Source organism: Amblyomma maculatum, chromosome 1 (assembly GCF_055883805.1).
Source record: "Amblyomma maculatum isolate TAMU_Amacu chromosome 1, ASM5588380v1, whole genome shotgun sequence".
Taxonomy (NCBI): domain Eukaryota; kingdom Metazoa; phylum Arthropoda; class Arachnida; order Ixodida; family Ixodidae; genus Amblyomma; species Amblyomma maculatum.
This window is the reverse complement of record NC_139344.1, coordinates 211,963,370-211,983,282: the sequence shown is the minus strand read 5'-3', so window position 1 is coordinate 211,983,282 and position 19,913 is coordinate 211,963,370. Positions and strand designations below refer to the sequence as shown.

Genomic DNA, 19,913 nt, shown 5'->3' with positions numbered 1-19,913 from the left:
CGAGAGCCATTCCTGCCAAACCGCGTGTAAGCGGCGATCGCGGCAAATTCTTCACGTGCATGGAGCATTTTCCTTCCTTCATGGCTCACGTGTGTTTCCCTTACTTTAGCATAGTTTTCTTGTGGTCGCCGTGTTCTTGCTGCTGTGTTGAATTGCGGCTTCATAAGAATTCAGCTGAAATGACAGAGGCCTGCACAGAGGATAACATCAGTGGTGAGTGATTCCTAACCTACGTTGTTGAGCTGTGACACCTGTTGGCTGGCACAAAGCCAGTAGTGCATATATGCATGTGTTACCCATGCCCTTCGTGATAGTTTGGTAAAGTGCTACATTCATTGTATCATGAAGAGAGTGAAGTGTTCGCTAAGCGAAGTGTCGATTCGGCAATGACGCCGAAGAATATCAGAGGCTGTTAACGACGACTAGAAAACTGTTCGGCAGATGTCACTCCTGATAATGGTCGTGACAGCAGATCATGAAGAGAGTAAAGTGTTCGCTAAGCGAAGTGTCGATCCGGCAACGACGAAGAATAGCAGAGGCTGTTAACGACGAACTAGAAAACTGTTCGGCAGAAGTCAGTCCTGATAATGGTCGTGACAGCTGTCCATGTCTGTGTTCCTAGAGCAGCGTAAAAATTTTGTAATTAGAGATGTGCCCTCCAAGATGCTTAGCTTAGCAATTCGATTTTTTTTTTCAGGGAGGCAGCTTTACTTATGACATCATTATTTGGAAGAGACCCTCATCGTGACTAGCTGGAGGTTATCAGGGCACAAGCATTTTTAGACATGCTAAATTGTTCAGTCAAATGCTGACAATACTTGTTTGTAGTTTTCCAGTGCAATGGCGCATGTCCAAAGAAGGAAGGATTAAACTAGTCGTAATGACTCTACTGTTCATAATACGTCTGCTTGTTCCTGAATACCAAACTATGTTGTACTCCTACTTTGTATATTTGTGTCAAGTTTCTGCACAAAATATTGCTACACTGTGCTTGCGTAAATAGTGTTTGCGTAAATAGTTTACTGAAGTGTTTTATATTTGTAAGCGCAAGTTGGGGGGGGGGGGAGGGGTGGTGGGTGCATTTTCATGCTATGCTATTGTGCCCAGTAACTGTTCAAAACATTATCTCTGGTTCTTGTTCCTGACTAGCCTGTTTGTTGTTTTGTAGCTTTGTTGCAAGTTACTTTATAAAGTAATTAAATAAAATAAATCTTGTCTGTGATATATAGGCCCATGTGGTACATTTTTCAATCTATGCCAATGTACCTGTGTAAATGTTGAATAGGCAGTACTGCTGTTTTATATTTTGTTGCAAGTTTCTGCAATTAATAATTTACTAAAGTGTCATGTTTGTAAAACTGAAGTTGAGGGACGTGCACATTTTAAAGCTATGCTGATGTGCTTAGTAACTGCTGACATTATTTGTGCTTCCTGTTCTTGAGTAGCAAAATCGGCTGTGTGCTATGTATGATTGTTGCAAGTTTCTGCATAAAACGATTGTCTTGAAGTAAATGTCTTACATTTGTGAGACTAGCTGCTGTATGTCAAGCTAATGAGTATACTGGAATCAAGCTTGCTGTTAGGTTAATTGAATAAATTCTTGACATATAAAATACCGCTAAAAAACAAATGATGGTTATTTGTAATGCACATGCATATATATAAATCATTCTAATTGCCAGAATAACCACTTTCAGTGCCATTTTCAGGTCACAGCAGCTTATAGCATCTAAATGAACACTGGTGCAGAGCTGATGAATATTACATTTAAGGTCTCATTGAGAGCAAGCGGCGTGAAAAGTGGGGAAAAGCTGTGTTGTCCGGTGCAGCCTTTTAGGTATTCATACTCCTCCGAACCGCACTGCCGTGTGGCAACGAGTAATGTTCAGTTGCTCAGTCTTGCGACCTTAAGCTACCATAACCATTGTGGTACGACGATACCATTGCACATGGTTTAGCCTTTCACAAGATAAATTTATTGAACAGCAAGCATCGATAGCTAGTGGCCATCAATGCGGCGGAATATTTCAGTAGCTTGGAATGCTGCCTGAAAGTTTCTGAAACATTACAGTAGCTTTGCAGCAATATTGTACTAACGTTGTCATGGGAATGTTGCATGTGTGCGAATGAAATGTTGTACCAATAGTAAGAAAATGTTGCAGCCATGTTGCATTAATATTGTCTTCAGAAGTGGCTTAAACATTGACTAAAGGTTGTTGTAACATTGGTGCAATGTTACTTCAATGTTGTCTTATGTATGTTGCATCAGCATGGCAAAAAGAGGACACTAGCCACATTAAGGAAATGTTGAAAGCAAACATTGCGGCCACATTGAGGCAACAAAGTGTGCTACTAGGGCCAACCCTGCGGTTTACGCACACATGATTCCGGACAGCATAAGCTCATCCTGCACTAGGTGCGGAGAGAAAGCCGACCTTAATCATATCCTGTGGGATTGCTTAGAGGACCCGCCTCCCAAGGCTCTCATAGAAGCTCCCTCACTTGAATCCTGGGAGGAAGTGCTGCGCAACGCGAGCCCCGATATACAATTGGGCGCCGTAAACCGCGCTGAAGAAGTCGCCGCCAGCCACTAGCTAACGGCCACTTGACTCTTCCACTAAAGCCCAGTCACACTACTACCGGCAATAAAGTTTTCTTTCTCTCTCTCTCCTTGGACATTTCGTGAACACCTGTTCTCTAACAACTTTTGGATATTATATATCAAAAGATGACTAGTTATGAAACATAATAAAATGTATATAATTTATAATTAACTGACCGCTCAGAACTTCGCTCATTTTTATACTAAAGGAACATGTAGTACTTACGCTTATCCCGATCCACTGCGAATAAAAATTCCGGCGATTTTGTTTCAAAAAGGAGTAGCTTATGAACACTAGCCAGTCCCTTTGAAAGAAGAGTTTCTTCGTTTATATTCTGGCTTTCGTCACTGTGTCACGCGCAAGCACATCAGTGCTAAATAAACAACATGCAGCTGGTGTTGAGAAAGCAGCACGTAAAGCTTGTCGCACTATCGGTATTTAACAACAGTGTAGAAGTAGTACAATTCATTTATTCATAAGGAATAAACGCATTATGCACGTGCACAGCATAGTTTGCTGTTTCGAGGTATATCATATTTATTGATACACAGATGAAAACACTAGATATGCATGTACAAAAGCATTATCTTCTTTCTTTTCCCCTTGCCCTTCCCCAGTGCAGAGTAGCAGGCCAGATTTTAATAATTCCGGCCAACCTCTCAGCCTTTCCTTTCAATAAATCTATCTACCTAGAACACCAAAAAATCACAGTAAATATCCCACTCCGTGCCAAGTCAATCACTCCGGTCCGGCGCAAAGTTACTTTTTGATTGTCGAAAGGCGCTAGAGAATTCATCGCCTATAGGCTTACAGTTGTAGTGATCGAAGTTGATCTATCATCTACAAGAGATCATCGTCCGCTTTTTTTTTTTTTTTTTTTTTTTTAAGCGGCCGTAAATTCCACATCCATAAAACCAGCCTACAGTTTCTTTACGCCAATTGACTCGTAAGTATGACGTGGCAATTTAGAGTCAACAAGAGGTCAACCAATTTTTGGAATAACTAGGCTTCAATGTACAGTGACTATAGGACAAAGCACTGAGTGGTTAGTTACAACTCGTCTCACGACTCGTACCCGCGCAATTTTCCTGTAACATAAATTCTAATCCCCGCTAAGCCCGATTAGGTTTTTCTTTTGTACTTTTTTTTAATGTAACGGGCGCGGAATTAAAAGCGAGCATACGGCCGCAGACAAATGCATTGCACAGAAAGACGAATGTAGTAAACCGTCGTGCGTGGCATCACGTGGTGAGCACGGAATGAACTAGTCCCTGAGGTTCATGTCGACTACTTCGTCGAGGAACGGTTTGAGCATCGGCAGGTAGACGCGCTGGACAGTGCGCAAGTCGTAGCCGCTGTCCACGTACACGGCGCCAGCCACGGACTGAAAGAAGTTCTGGATGAAGCAGCGCCGTTTCTCTACGTCGCCGAGCTCCTTCAGGGTCTGCAGCACCAGTGGACGTATACCAAGGGCAGAAAGAGAGCGAGAAATAGATGTTATACACCAAATTCAAATTAACTAGCGACGGTTCATTTACTGCTGGGCAGCATCATAGGACAACAGACGGGTATAATATGACTTCATCGTTCTGCGTTTTTGTTGGAGCTGACGCCACTCAGCCGCCGGGGCTCAACTTGGAATTCCAAGGTTTATCCGCGCAAAACGTTCTCGAAAATTTGTCCACATGCCTCTCTATTTCTAGAAGAGAAAAGTCGGGTAAAAAAAAAAAAGTTCAGTTCAGTTCCTCAAGTTTCTTGCACTGCCGTGCAGGTATCCTTGGTTGATTATAAGCATATTCGTAGCTCTAAACTGCGCCTGTCAAAGGAAGAGGCACTGCGTGTTTCTAGGGACCACTTTTAATTGTGAAGTGTTACGACTCTACGTTCGTCATGTGTACCTTGGCGTCAAGGCTTCCACTTATCATTTGTCCTTCGAACATAGCTAGTAAATTAAGGCTGCCATGAAAACCAATGTGGTGCGCCTTTTATATATATGTTTTTAAATACAGCACAAAATTATAAGCCTGTGGAGATTGGGGATGAGAGAAGTGTTGCTTTTGCACAATATGCGAAAAACAAAATGGGGGAAGGGGGATTTTAGTTCCGGTTTTAGGGTATGACATGATATTGCTAATGACTACAGTTGGCCGGCTCTTCTTGCAGGCCCTCGTTCGCGTACGTGTACTTTGTTACTCATATGTAAGTAATATTTTAATGTTAGCCTTTATTTTATTCTACACTAACGATCATACAGCAGTAAGACGCCAAATTTTATTAATGCCGACGCCAAATCCTCTGTAAACCCTGAACGCTGTCGGATTAAAAGATACGTTCAAAAACAATATTTCTCACAATTGGTCCGAAATTTCTTGGTGCCAGTGTAACGTGGTGGAGAATAAAACTTCGTGTTGACTGTCACTCGTGATAGCGCCTAAACATATTTAAATCAAGGCGTTTTTCGCTGTTTTTTTTATTTGTTTGCCCCTACTCTTCTTTTTCCGTCGTTAAGTGTCATCAGGCGAGTTGAATGTAACGGCTTTAAATCTACTCAACAAGAGAGTGAGGTACTGCAAAAAAAAAAAAAAAAAAAAAAAAAAAAAGGCGAAATGGTTTGACTATCGAAAAGGCTTTATCATGGGCTATTAACAACGAACGCGAAGTTCTGTTCTCATTCACGCGATTTGGTTAGACTTGTGCACGAGATGCGTTAATTAAAAGCGTCTCTTGTACAATGTTGTTCTGAAAGGTGTAGTTTTGCGCCGCTATGTATGCCATAAACCGAGGATACCTGCACTGCAATGCAAGAAACTTGAGGAAATAAATGTTGCACACTTTTCTTAGATAACATCCTTGTTTTAGTTTGAAGACGATGCGTACAAGCCAGGGAGGCATACGCCGACGAATTCTTGAGTCGAACAGCATTTTGTATAACAAAACATCGGAGTCCACGGTACCCACAGCGAACTCAAGGCAATCAGCTGCTGAGTCCGACGCCGCGAAACCAACCCCTCGGTCGCGGCGGTCGCATTTCAATCGAGGCAAAGTGCAAAGGGCTGTGGGTGCTGTGCCTTGTCGGAACGCGTTTAAATTCCCCCCCCCCTCTCCACACCACGGGGATGACATATATCATAGCCAGTTTCTTTCCTTCCTTCGCGTCTCAGTTCGGCTATATATCCTGCGATAGTTACTGCTCGTTCCCCATAGTGAACTATAAATGTAGAATTCTATTCGTGCTGCTCCAAAGTAGTTAAGCCCCACTGCTGTGGGTCAGTGTGTTGTGCGATGTTAGTGCTCGATAAAGAACTCCGGATGGTCAAAATTATCTGCAGTCCTCCACACTCCCCCTCCACCTTCCTCGTAGCCCGAGTTGGGACGTAAGAGATTTATTTTAAAATTTTCTGGTGGATGCAACTCAGCTCATCTAATTGAAACCTGATCACTTCAGTAGGCGCTAGAGGACGTATACTATACCTTCACGTCCTTGACGTTGCGTAGGTACTCGTTGAGGTGCTCCCAGTCACGGCGGTCGTCGATGAATACGACCTCGTGGAAGCCGTTGCGCACCGCCAACAGTGCGTAGACCTCCTGACACTCGATGAGTGCGCGCCTCTGCGCCAGCTGCTCCTTGGTCTTGACCGCGCAGTGCTCCAGCAGGTACTGCGAGATTATGAACTTGAGCACGTAGTCGCCCACGTAGTCCAGAGGGTCGCAAAAGGTCTTGTTATTGGGACGCTTGCTCTGTTTGTACGTGCGGTGCAGCAGCGCCCGAAGCAGCGTGCCTGTAAAAAAGCAAGAGTGCCGTCGTCACGTACGTAGGGGAACTACATACTCATTTAAAGCTGGATTATTTTTGTTTCCTATCGCGCCTTTATTGACTACTGTTACAGTTCGATAATAAAAGACAGCGTCAGCGATGCTATGCAAAACCAGTGGCCATTACAACCTTGTCTGAAGTCAACCTTTTTAAAGATAGCTACGCGTCGGTAAACAGTATCAAAGAGTGAACATCAAAACAGTTGGCTAGCTATTCGTTAAGGAACATCATTGTGTACGAGCGTCGCTAGGTCCTACATGTAAAATACCTACCTTTCAGAACAGGTTTCATCATAAAAGTCCGCTAGTACAAAGAAGAGAAGTGGCTCAACTTTTTGACTTAAACTCGTAGCCGCCCAAGCGTTCCTGAACGAACTTTCGAGGATATTCCATCTGCAACTTCACCACCAATTCCGGTTTCAGCTGAAAGTGCGGATGAGAGTTCCCTGCAGCTCCTGCAACCAAAACATACAAAAATACGTAAATGGTGTGGCTCATCAGGAACCGCTTGCACACAACAAACTCATACTCCAATCACTCGTGCATTTCATATTTAGACATAAAATGGCTTTTAGCTCCCCGTTGTCGGCGCGCCATTGGTGATATTGGAGTCAGAACAGAGAGAGAATACGAAGGCAAACCTAAACGAACTCTTTTGTGTATCTTCTGGAGCCCAAATGCTACACTGCCGCTGGAACAGCGCATGCGTCGACAAGTGCTTTCCTAGTCCTGTGACTGGCGAAACCAGCGCGGGGCGCGAAGGAGTCTGCGCTCTGTCCACCAGTCCAATCGGTGCACGCTTTCCAAACAACATTGAGGAGCGAGGCTGGAGCACCACAGGAGTTGCCGTCGTTATAGGATGCGCGCGCCGGTCAAAGCTATAGTACATTACACGTCCCGTGGCGACACCCATCGGCATGGCTATAGCATGGGTAGTAACGAGCTGTAACTTGTTCACCCTGGTGAAGTTAATCTGCAGTTTATCGCGTTTATCGGGTGAATTAGGACGATGTTCAGTTTCAGTCAGTAAGCTTTCAGGCCGCGGTCTCAACCTTGTGTTACGCCGGTGATCAACACACTTTCTGCTTTACTTTCAATTCGAGGAGAGGCAGTGCTTAAACGCGATAGCGTTAAAGGTCTTGTTCTAAAGAAAATCCGGCGTCGGCGTTGTCGGCGATGGCGCTGCGAGCGAAAAATCGCATACTTAATTGTGCCGGATGTATATATAGTTGGCAGGTAATACAAGGCCGGGCACTAATTGACAAAAGAGTTACAAGACATTCCGAGATTGCATGAACATAGCCGAGTTGGGATCGAGGCGCTGCAACTCGAGCTTATCCCTTTTGATGTGAAAGCGATTGAAATCGAACATACCTTTTAAATCGGTTTGGCTAAAGCGGGACATTTGACTCCAACCCAACAGCCCCAATCCACCTCTTGATTGACTGATAAATTTTATTGGGGAAAATCGGGGGTTAGGGATAGTGGGTTAGGAAAGAGCAGTGGTCGGCAGTCCACTGTCCAGGAGTCCGTTGGCCTCAGCAGCGGCTCTGGCTTGCTGCACCAGCATGAGCTAATGCTGCGCGTCCGAGTCGGCTAGAAGGTCCTCCCACTGCTCAGGACTATAGGGCTATCTATTTTAGGCATTGTGGGGCTAGCCCTACATCCCCATGTTGTGTGGTATAGTGTAGCAGTGTCTCCGCACCAGACACATTCGCTTTTGTATATATTGTGTTGGCCATATCTTGTGGTACAGGTCTCTGCTTGGATATGTGTTTGTTTGTAGGCGCCTAAGTGTAGTGGCTTGTTCTCGGCTTATGTGTCATGTGGAATTGCGTACTTTCTACGCCTCTCCCACGCTCATATTGTTTCCCCGCATGTTTCTGGTGTTGTGAAAGGCTCTACAGATGGCTCCGCCGCCCGGCTAGTGAAGCCTCGGACGACGGCATCTACTCTATAATAATACTATATAACGTTACCCTCCACTCTTGCCTCTTACTCTTTCTTCGCTCCCTCCAAAATCAGAATAGCTATAGCTGTGGCAGATGGCATTTCACCCTGCTAATACCAAACACTGCTGACAGGTTGCGTGTTACTTCGACACCGATGCGCAAAATAGCAACTGGCATCTAAGAGTTACACTCTCATGGAGGAGCAAATTAAGAGATTAGTTGTTAAGAACATAAGACAGTAACTAAGTGCGTGTACACCAATCGATGATCCTCGATGGGACCCCGCAGACGCCGAAACATAATAATGCTCTCACGTACGTACGCTTAAAAGCGGAGCTGAAGTGTTCCTCGAGTTGTTTTTCCTGATCCCGTTCATTTCAGACGGTGGAAACAAGCGATTTGGTTAGGTCAACACGAGATGCTCCGAACATGTGCAGACATATCATCTGATGGACGTAGGTTGGACAGAAAGCTCTTTTTTGAGGCGCTCAAAACACATTTCGTTGCTAATTCTTTGTTACGAGGAACAGCGGGAAATCAGTAACTTTTTTTTTTTCCTTACCGTTCGGCTGAGATGTCGTTGGGGGTGTTTTCGGCGCTTCTTTCAAAGGCTTGGTCTCGGCCTGCAAATGTTAATACGCACGTCATCATCAACAGAACGTCGCAGAGTGAAAGTTACAAGGGAAAGGATTCCATTGAATCATCTTGCTAAATATATGTAGTTCTAAACTAATTTCGAAAAACGGTAATACTTTAGGATAAGAAGGAGCGATTGCATAAAAGGAAACGGATTAACCAGATGAATACAGTATATAATGACATGAGACGCGCGATCCATTCAACATAATCTAATTAACAGGGGCCGGATCTTGATAGAATTGAAACCTAAACTATGCCCAGCAAGTTAAAAATGCTGGCTTCTATGTCGTTTCTGAAACGCCCGAAGCATTCAGAGTGGCTAAATGCACCTCGAGTTCACACTCGGTGCACAATGTAGCGTATCAATCCAGGTCGACAAAATATTGATGATATTTTTGTGAGATCCTATAGAAAGGAATGAGAAGGACCCTGTGCACACTATCTGGCCAGCATCAAATGCTAAATAGTGGAAATAAATACAACACATTCTTTTTTTTACATTCTTACGCGCAGTTTTAGAGTTATGCTTCTGATTGAAGGAATTTAAAGAAGTTTATATTCATCGGCCTGCTAAAAATGATGCTGCGCTACACCCTAAAAGATTAACGGATATGTGACCGTTCCCGCTTAGAACGAGCCCGGTACGAACGTTAAATTAAATGCGAAAAGAAAGTAAATCAAAATGAAAATTTGTTTGTACAAATGTAGAGCTCACCTTCTTCGGTACACCCTTGACACCTTCGAGTTCATCCAAAATGTCTGCAATGTCGACAAAGTCGTCTGCGTTCTCCATAGCGGGGAAGCGAATATTAGTCTGCAAGAAACCACGCAAGCGCGATATTTAGCCACTTTCGAAGACAAAGCCAGCAGCAGGTATACCATCTGACAATCCTGAAGTACGTGCAGACGGTAAATGGAAAGCGAAACTATGCCCAACTCGCGACCTTGTTACGTCAGCGCCCGCCGCGGACAGCGCCGAGCAGATGTATAAGAGGGGGATGAGGTTGATTGTAAAGAAATGAAAGATTTAATAGCTATTCCCCGATACCACGCTTCAAGAATGGCTTCGAGGACATGTTGCGAAACATGAGCGAGAAGAACGATTTGTAATGTATATATATTCGCTCTGGAAGGCTTGTTGTTCAAAGTGCCATATAGTTTAGGTCTCGAACAAATGTGGATGACGCAAATAGCAGCAGCCGTGCATGTCGACGACGGTATGCTCCCGGAAACTCTCCAGGTGAATGCGCCGAGTTAATGCGCAAAAAATAAAGGCTCGACAGACGGAGGCAAACAGTCATACCCTGCACTTTTTTTTTTTCCACCGTCCTTGACTAAGTAAGGTAGAAATAAAACTGTACACCACTTATGCACTGGGCTATCGACGCACTAGTAAATACAAGTGTGAATAAAGGAACAAAACGAAAAGACACTGCTTACCAGCAACGCCAAACAACGGCGCAGAAAAGGGACTTCGCCCTTGACGCATAGCTGCTGAGTACGTGTAACCATGCCCAGTACAGCTAGACACCGCGCAGATTCAACGCAGCATTTATATTTCATGAGCTCTACCTATGTACGCCGTTCTGACAAAATCGCGCAGGCATGACGCGCGCTCTAATAAAAAATATATATATATCTTTTTTCTTTTTTTTTTCTTTTTTGCTGTCGTCAAGGTCTGAGTGGTTCAACTAGTTGGCATCTCCACCCGAATGACCTCGGTTTCTGTTAAAGTTGGAAAAAACAGAACCTACGACGGGTTAAGGGAAGCGGGGGAGAGGGCGGGTCCACAGCACTTTTCGTCTGCATGTCCCTGGCAATCCAAACCGCAACTATGAGGCGACAAACACAAAAATGGAGCCGAATATGACTCTTCATGCCTCCTGCTCCGTACGCACTTCACATATCACTACAGCGGAGGAAGTAGCTATTGCTCTCGCGCTCTCCACTTTTAAAGCTAAAGTAGTCATAAGTGACTCACAGCGCGCCGTTCTTAATTTTACTCATGGCCGCATTTCAGTCGAAGCGTTTCGCGTACTCATATCAAATCCTCCTAAACACCTGACCTTCCTGCCATGGACTCCGGCCCACATGGGTCTCAAGAGTAATGAGGAAGCACATGAGCTAGCTCGAGGGCTCACTTTCCGAGCAGCTTATGATCCCTCCCCCAACATGCCCGCCTTGGTCAAGAAGGACACCATAACCACTTCACGCAACCTTTTCCAGCACTAATGTCTTTATCGCCAACTCTATCCAGGTCCGCACCAAGAACTTACAAAGGCAGAGGCCGTCGTATGGCGTTAACTCTAGACTACACTTCCCCCCCCATAATGTATTTCCTGAATGGTATATGCCGACGTGTAAACACTGCAATATCCCAGCAGACCTCCTTCATATAGTCTGGTTGGTTGGTTGGTTGGTTTGTGGGGTTTAACGTCCCAAAGCGACTCAGGCTATGAGAGACGCTGTAGTGGAGGACTCCGGAAATTTCGACCACCTGGGGTTTTTTCAACGTGCACTGACATCGCACAGCACACGGGCACCTTGCTTTTCGCCTCCATCGAAAAGCTGTCATATAGCCTGGATTTGTCCACGACAACACATGCTAACACCCACACGACATACCTGGGAGGCTCGCCTACGCAGCTCTGGATGACCAACGAGCGCTCATCGGTCTCGCTCGAGAGGCTGCCAGATTCCAAGGAGTCTTGGCCGACCCCTAGATCTGGGCCTTCGGCCTCTCGACAGTTTTAGTGTTTACCAACCAAAAACCGACTTCTTCGTCATCCCTCTGTCCCATCTAACGCGCAGCTGTATTTAAGGCGCATGGGAACGAAACCATGCACGGCCTTGGATGAGCGCAAAAAAAAAAAAAATAATAATAAAAGGGAATCTCGGAGAGAGTATCTCGGCGTGAGCAGCATTCTTGGCTCAGAACGAAACCGAAACTATAGCGTTGAATCACCAAGGTCTCCGAGTTGCACTGAGATAGCATCGTTCATTTCCTGGCCTCCACGGCACCCGCTTTCTGCAGACACAAACTAAGTAATCATGCCGAGAACGGTGGCTATTACTGTGCATGAGGCGAGTTCTATGAGAGGGAACCTAAACCATAAAAGCGCTCTTGCCTGCACTAGGAGACGTCTGAATGCCTGTAGTTTCGTATTATAAAGCCTGTTACCATCAAGCAACGGCCGTAGATAGTATGTAGCGACTAGTAACACGAGAAATAAACGCGACATGCAAAGACATGTCATCATCTCACGACGTAAATAGATATATTATGCCGTCGTAAACTGCTTCTTAACCTTTAGAAAATACTATATAACGGTTATATCTCCGTTCGAAGCTTTGCGAGGCAATATTTGTCTCACAATATTTTCCCCAGTGTCAAAAAATAATTCACTGTCCAGTCACGCCATTTGGCGCTGAACATTCCACTCTGCCCTTTGACCACGATACGCCAAGCAACGAGGGTATGATTATATATATATATATATATATATATATATATATATATATATATATATATATATATATATATATATATATATATATATATATAGAGAGAGAGAGAGAGAGAGAGAGAGAGAGCTCGGAAAAAGTTACAGGTGAGGCTTTCTTTATCGGAAATAAATGCAATGGAGGTTTAAGAGAGTGCTCTTCAATTTTGCAAATCATATGTATTGTCTAAAAGCAATAGTTAGTAAATAAAAAGTATCTAAAAATTGCTTGCGGTGCGCCAGACGGCTGGCCGCTGTATGTAAGTGGATTCCCTGTCCTACCTAAATGTTTTATTTGGTAACTGTTGCGCTCATCAACTTATGTGATGTTAGGAAGATAGTGAGAGACCGGAAAGCGTGGCGTGACATGGTCCATAGGGTCACGAAGAGTCGGACACGACTGAACGACTGAACTGAACTGCGCTCATCAACGCGACATACCACACCGCCGTCTTCTGGACTGGCGCCTGCTCGTCGAGAGCGCAGCTGCGGGGCGTGCACTTGAGAGCCGGCGCACGGTGCATGACTTTTCGTTCATTTCCCGTGACCCTGGATCGCGGAAATGCCTGGCTGGCGCGGATTTCAAGTCGCCGACGCAACGCCGCCCGCAAGACGACTCCGGATGTCCCGCGTCGGCAAGGCGAGCAGCAGTATTCCGAACCGCAGATCATCCACGGTGTGTGTGTGTGTGTGTGTGTGTGTGTGTGTGTGTGTGTGTGTGTGTGTGTGTGTGTGTGTGTGTGTGTGTGTGTGTGTGTGTGTGTGTGTGTGTGTGTGTGTGTGTGTGTGTGTGTGTGTGTGTGTGTGTGTGTGTGTGTGTGTGTGTGTGTGTGTGTGTGTGTGTGTGTGTGTGTGTGTGTGTGTGTGTGTGTGTGTGTGTGTGTGTGTGTGTGTGTGTGTGTGTGTGTGTGTGTGTGTGTGTGTGTGTGTGTGTGTGTGTGTGTGTGTGTGTGTGTGTGTGTGTGTGTGTGTGTGTGTGTGTGTGTGTGTGTGTGTGTTCGAACTCTATGGGATGTGCACGCGTGATGTTGTGCGTACAGGACGACGGGTGTGAGGAGGAACTATGCTGGAGTCTATTGGCTCCGCCCAGAGAGTTTACTTCGTCCCTATTGGCTTAGCGATATGGTCTTTGTTTAGCGAGCCTATTTAACGAGCTGTCAGGGGTGACTTAGGGTAGAAGAGACCAGTTGCAATAAACATGCTCTAAACCTGGTTCGACTCCGAGTAGTTCTCCAAAGTGCCCAGCAGGTACACCTCGACAGACCGCCGGTCAGCGCAACCGAGCACGGCGGGTGAGAGAAGAACCCTTTCGAATGCCAGCAGCTGAACAGACCGTCGCCTCTCTGGACGAGCACGGCGGGTGACAGCTTGGAGAGCGGCTTCGAATCATAACTGTAACCCTTGGCTAAAGTTAGCTTAGACACCCTGCATATATTTCCCATTTGCATTGTCTCACTGCCGAACAAAGACCTCTTGCACGTGGCTGCACACTGCAGAACGGGCAATATCATAGAGGTGATTGCCCGACTGCAACCACGATATGGTTATCGCTCAAGTTGGCAAGAATGGTTAGCGCTCTGTTTTACGAGTTCACTGAGGTGAAACCTTTGGAAGCCTTCCATGCATGCAACGGAAAAGCTCACTCAGAGGTCTCAAGAAACGGACAGCCGAACACATAAGAATCTGAAGTATGCAGGTCACACTCTAGGAAAGAAGGAAATATTGTAGGCGCTATACATATATCAGTGATTCCTTTTTGCTGTTGTTGCTGCTCTTGTAGACTTGACACCCCTTAAGACGTGTACAATCCCAGACAATCTCAATTAATGATTTTATTTTGCAGCTACCACAATTACATGCTGCAGAACGCTGAAAGTTCGAAATTACCGTGAGAATTTCAAATATTCTGTTCATTGCAGTGGTGTTTATTTATTTATTTTTTGTTGCCAGAATCATACCCATGCGCGCGCAGGCACCACTTCATAAGTCAGAGCTTTGCGCGAAATGTCGAGAAGTAAGGCAAGACTTGGCCACCAAAATCAGCGTGTTTATGTAGCACGTACCTCACTAAGTAATTTCCTGGAATTTACATTGTATCTGCTGTCGGCCGACAAATGGTGCCATGTGGTGTCCAAGATTAGGGTTCCTTCAGGAACGCTATCCAATAAAGCTACGTTTGAACATGCCTGCGAACACGGGTGGAATATAGAATACGTGCGTAAAGAAGTCTGAAGAGCACACATGCCTGACTTGCCTGGCTTCGAAATAGAAGTCGCATCAGTCATTATAGCCGTGATCTCTGGGTGCTGTGCGACTCGCATCTTATTGAAATTTCGCCGACCGATTATCGCGCACATTGACAGCTGGCAGGAAGTCACGGCTATCCAGATACGTACCGAGATATATTTTGCAAATAGATACGCAAATGTGGAAGCCTCTATGCCGGTCTATCTCTTCAGGGTGCTCCTTTATAATCGCCCGAATTGAGCGATGTCAAGGACAAATCGAAACATTCGGCAACAACGCAGTCGGATCGGACATCAGATACAGACATCATTTCCAGTTTTTTTTTCTTTCTTTCTTTTTTTTTTTTTTGTGGAGGGGCTTACTGCTAGCTGCAGAAAGCCAGCGCTGGAGTAGATTGTATGCCAGTTGTTTTCCCACCCCAAAAAAGAAGCGATCGAATAAAAAGAAATCGAAGAATCTAGGAAACAGAGCTGCGCAGACGGCAGGAACGGAGCAAGACACGAAGAAACGTTCACACGTGTTCAGGACTGCAACTGTTTACGCTAGGGAAGTGAACTCAGAAAATAAAGGTGAAAACGGGTAGTACACTTTTTTTTTTTTTCCTTTTATACTGAGTCGTTTTGCCTTGCATTACCAATCATTTCATTTCCCATGAATCAAAAGTTAGATGCCGGCTCTCGAGATACCATTTCCACGTGTCTTCTTTTCTCCGTGGTATTTGCGCAGTTTCGCAGGTAGCATCGAAACATATCAGCACTGTTACTCTTTGTTTTGGTGAAATATTAAAATAGTTTTCATAAGGTCCTTTGTTTTGTTTTTTTTTCGTTGCTGCGAAATCTCAAATTAATTTTGAAACGCCTTGCCAAGATCATGCAGCTGTGGAGGTACACAAAGGTTTGCAAGGACCCCAACGAAGTCGACAATGCAGTCCTGCAATGCACGAGGACCAACACGTTCTGCTTCATTCGCCTCCTAACGGATAAATCAGGCTAAGTTACCTTTATAGAAGGGTGTCTCATGACTGGCAGATAGTGGTGAACAGATAATAAGTCAAGTCTTCTGGGAAAAAAAAAATAATAAAGAGGTTTTGCATGCAAGGTATGGCAGGCGCAATCTAAGATTTATCGCATATTAATGCTAGTTGAAAAGCATCTTTAGTGCTTATATATTAGGAAAAGTTCCGGGAGACATAGCTTAAAACAATGGTTTGGTTTTGAGGGGTTTAACGTCCCAAAGCAACTAAGGCTATGAGAGACGCCTTAAAACAATATTTGTAACGTTATTTTAAAGATGATTTATATGGTTTAGTCACACCTAAACGCATTTGTTTAATTTGGTGGCTGAATAATGCTCACAATATAGGATATAAAGTTATATCGGAAACTTTAGCTTTATAACAACGCTTAGAACACAGCATTAACACAGTTAACTTTGAATACTGAGTGAATGTCTACAATACAGCGTATAAGGTAATTTGCACATTTTTAACATTCAAGTACGTTCCGGTGTTACATAATGTTACATGATGTGACTGATATTTCATTTTTATAACTTTAATGTGCGTGCTACCTGAACTACGTTTCTGAACATAGCTAAGTAGCTAGTTAGGCTAGTTACTTACACTATAGTTGCTTACGCTTCCTGATCATTAGGAAGCCATTCCGTCAAAGTAGAGCGGTTGCGATGTTTACCAAACGTTATCATGCATGGTTCATGACTCGAGTAGAGAGGCCGGGTCGCGACAGAAATTAAATGTGAGAAACTCCGTACATAAGCTCTTTTTTTTTTTTTTTTGGTGATGCAGAAAACATATTGAAGTATCCTTTCTGAAACGCTAGGTTCATTTCTGTTCTATATTATGTTTACTTTATTCTATTTCGAAACAAGTGGTGGTTTGAATTGCGTAATTAATTTCGATTAAGCCCTCCGGGAGCAAACACTCCCATTCTCATAATTTTCATTAGTATATAAATTACAGCTCACAGGTAAAAAGCTATACCTTACATGATCAGACATCTTAATTCTTCATATGCTGCTGGGCCTGGCGTTGCATTTTTCTAGCCAAAGAATGCATTCCTTTTTTTCTCTCCCTTTTTCTGCGCAGAAATTTTTCCTTGCTTGCATCATTTTACTTTGTAACTAGACGGCTGCGGTCAGTTCGACGTCGAGTGCTGTTATTGATACGCCTACTGTCAGCACCCGTCAATGGTATAAAACCTTCCAGCGCACAATTGCTTTCTTATCGCCTTGCAGTTTCATACTGTACCTCATTCAACAAGTTTCATTCCATGCTTTCTTTTTATGGCGGCACAGGTGGAACAGACAGCTTTTCTCTCTCGCTTCTCGGAATGGGGTCTCTGCACTTCTGGGCCCGTATTACGAGTTCGCCTCGTTTTCAGGAGTGTTATTTTCGCCCTTGCCTCGAGTCATCGTACTATTGAAAACACTGAAACCTCAATTCAGCAACCATCATATCCGATTCCGGCGTTTTGGCCATTAAGATTAGGGCGAAAACTGCGAAAGGAAGAGAAACTCGAAATACGCGGGCCCTGAACAGCGATCACGTGTATGCCTGGTAAGCCCGTTGTGCTTGATACAGGGCAGGCTGGGCAACATTATTTCGTTGTTTATACTTACACATACTAACTTCTGTACGTGTGTTTGAGAGAACAAAGTATTACAGTCGTGATTAGCCCGTACAGCGAATTATAGGGCATGTTTAGGGCTTAGGATACTGTATTGATTACCAGTGCATTTTTTATGCAATTTTCTTCGGCAGCACATTAACGGAGCGCTAGCTTTTTAGACGTACCCCATTAGAACGCGGCTTCCGTATCCCGGCGGTTGCGATAACAAGGAGAACTACAAGCGCAGGAAATCGTATCAAGGCTGCCGGCGGCTAACATAGCTGCGACTGTTATCGTGGCTGGCCCTTTTTATAGTGCTTCGTGTCAAGACTCGCTTCTCCTTTTCCTCTCACGGGTACGAAAATGGACGACAAAAATGGCGGGCCGTGAATGAAGTAATTTTACAATAAGCTCTCGCAATTGAGGCCGTCAATCGCGAAGGTCATTCGCTACCAATTTTTCCCTTTACATCTCCTCTTTTTCGCACTAGTGTAAGTACCAGCAAGGCAGCGGGCGGACTACACAAAGACGAGAACAGTCCTGACCGCGGTGACAAGTAATTAATCGAGGAACAGTGCAGCTGTACAGAAAGTGAGGTGAACAAGCGCTCGCGTTTTTCAGGCGTGCCGTCGCCTCCGTCGAAATATGTTGCTTGGGAGAGGAGGCAACGTTCGCTCCTAGAGCAGATGGCGCGACCTCGCAAGCGGCGCGTCGCCGACAGCACAGCGTCGGGCCGCGAATGCCGCGGAGACGCCTACGCAACTTATCAGAGAGCACGGATGAGTTTCCTAGGGAAGCGGTTAAAGAATCCAAGTAGTTTGCAGCCCCAAAGTCCCCGGAATTAAAAGCAAGGCATACACAACGTGAAGCTGACAAATACTAGATCGGTTTGCGTACCAAACATTTTTTTCTTTTCTTACTGGGGAGGACAGGAGACACGCCTGAAGTTTTTAAAAGCACTGCTTTTGTGAGATGGAACAAAAGCTACAGCTTTTCAGAACTTAGGAGGAGGACGATGAGGAGGAGGAAAGGCAGGGAGGTTAACCGCGGTAAAAGAATCCAGTTTACTACCCTGCACTGGGGGAAGGGGGTAAATGGATATAAAAGTAGTGGGTATGAGAGGGATGGGTAAAGTCAGTATAGTCACATCAAAGCCACATCACATCACATCACGTCCTATGACGTCACATAACAGCAAAATCACAGCATATCGATCAGGCCCGTGGTTTTCATGAAGCGGAGAAGTGCCTGCCTTCACCACCGACGATCGCCGCGGCCAGTGACTTATAATCTCGATCTCAGTTAGTGGGTGTCCATCTAGACGCTCCAGCGCACGGCAGAGACACTGTCTTTCCGCACTGCATGTGGGGCACTCACAAAGAATGTGACTTAATAGCGGTAGCAAACACACACACACACACTCACCCAACCGCAGAATTGAAGAGCCAAGGACTGAGATACCACAGCCGCCGACCAACGCTACGCAACTGATACTCTCGCCTATGAGCGAGGAGACGGCTCCCACTAACTCGAAAAACCAATCTTAGCAGCTGAGCAAGAGCTGAGAGAGTAGCGGAAGAAGCAGAGAACGAGGGAAAGCAGTGAGAGAGGCGAACATGAAAGAGGAGGAAGTGGCGAGAGTGAGCCGGAGAGGTTCCTATTCGCTGCTGCTTCACGCTGCACCGTCCTGCCCCGTTGCTAACCGTTGCAGCCGGTTGCTGGCGGCACGTGCCCAAGTTGATTAAACAACCTACAACTTGAAGCGCACCTGAAGTTTGCTCCCACTACACCAGCGCCGCCTCCTTCCTCTGGCGGTCATTTCTGAACTGCGTGCTTCTCGCGCCGCTGGCACCCTCTCCTTGCACGTGCACAAAAAGAGATGTTGCTGGTCGCTGCGAGTCTGGCTGGCATTCCACGGCGTTCAGAGAGGGAAGAAAGTTATTGTATCCAGGGGTGCGGAATGGATCCTCTTGGCTCTTTTTATATAAAAGCACTCAGCAGCACCATGCTTGCAGTGTCACAGAAGGCCAGTCGTGCAAGTGCATTTGCCACTGCTTCTTGTAAGCTGTCGCTTTGGACAGCATAGCCATGGATGCTAAAAAAAGATGTTTGCGATGAAACTTTTTTGCCGCACAACTTACGAGTACAGAAAAAGAGGACACGCGCCCACAATTTTTTGTCACGAACGGCCTCCAACTAGAATAGACTTCTATCCAATTGAAAAAAGTATGGCATTACTTATTGCAGAAACATATATTTACCAAACTTTTGCACGGAATTGCAACATTTAGTTAAGCATTTCTCCATTATCGTTATTTACTGATGAGTGTTCATGTGACCGAATGCAGTTTCGAAAAAAAATTGTGAAAAGTCAAAATATTTGCCATCCACATCAGTGCGCATTCGCTTATTATCGATGGCTCTCCAAATAGGTTGTCCTGGGGGTACGCGTGCGCTGTGATAGCATGAAATAAATAAGCAACCGCTTATCTCTATGGCACTTATTAACCAAGCTTTTTTTTTTTTTTT

At 45.0% G+C, this 19,913-nt stretch overlaps 1 protein-coding gene across 1 annotated transcript; it reads right to left on the bottom strand.

Annotated features, from left to right (window-relative positions):
- Positions 1 to 3,055: 3,055 nt before the first annotated feature.
- Positions 3,056 to 18,967, bottom strand: LOC146205529 (uncharacterized). Its single transcript, XM_084590242.1, has 6 exons — positions 18,810 to 18,967; positions 9,723 to 9,821; positions 8,931 to 8,991; positions 6,749 to 6,871; positions 6,075 to 6,382; positions 3,056 to 4,047 (listed from the first exon to the last, which is right to left on the bottom strand). Exons 2-6 carry the CDS (start codon positions 9,798 to 9,800, stop codon positions 3,868 to 3,870), a joined length of 750 nt encoding a protein of 249 aa, XP_084446368.1. The 5' UTR covers positions 9,801 to 9,821; positions 18,810 to 18,967; the 3' UTR covers positions 3,056 to 3,867.
- Between the last annotated feature and the right edge of the window lie 946 nt (positions 18,968 to 19,913).

Excerpts from the sequence above, each read along its gene's own strand:
- LOC146205529 (XM_084590242.1), bottom strand. The coding sequence starts at position 9,800 with ATGGAGAACGCAGACGACTTTGTCGACATTGCAGACATTTTGGATGAA. Across the intron at positions 8,992-9,722 it reads TCAAGGGTGTACCGAAGAAG|GCCGAGACCAAGCCTTTGAA; the intron begins GTGAGCTCTACA and ends TAACATTTGCAG. Across the intron at positions 6,383-6,748 it reads CTACGAGTTTAAGTCAAAAA|GCACGCTGCTTCGGGCGCTG; the intron begins GTTGAGCCACTT and ends GCTTTTTTACAG.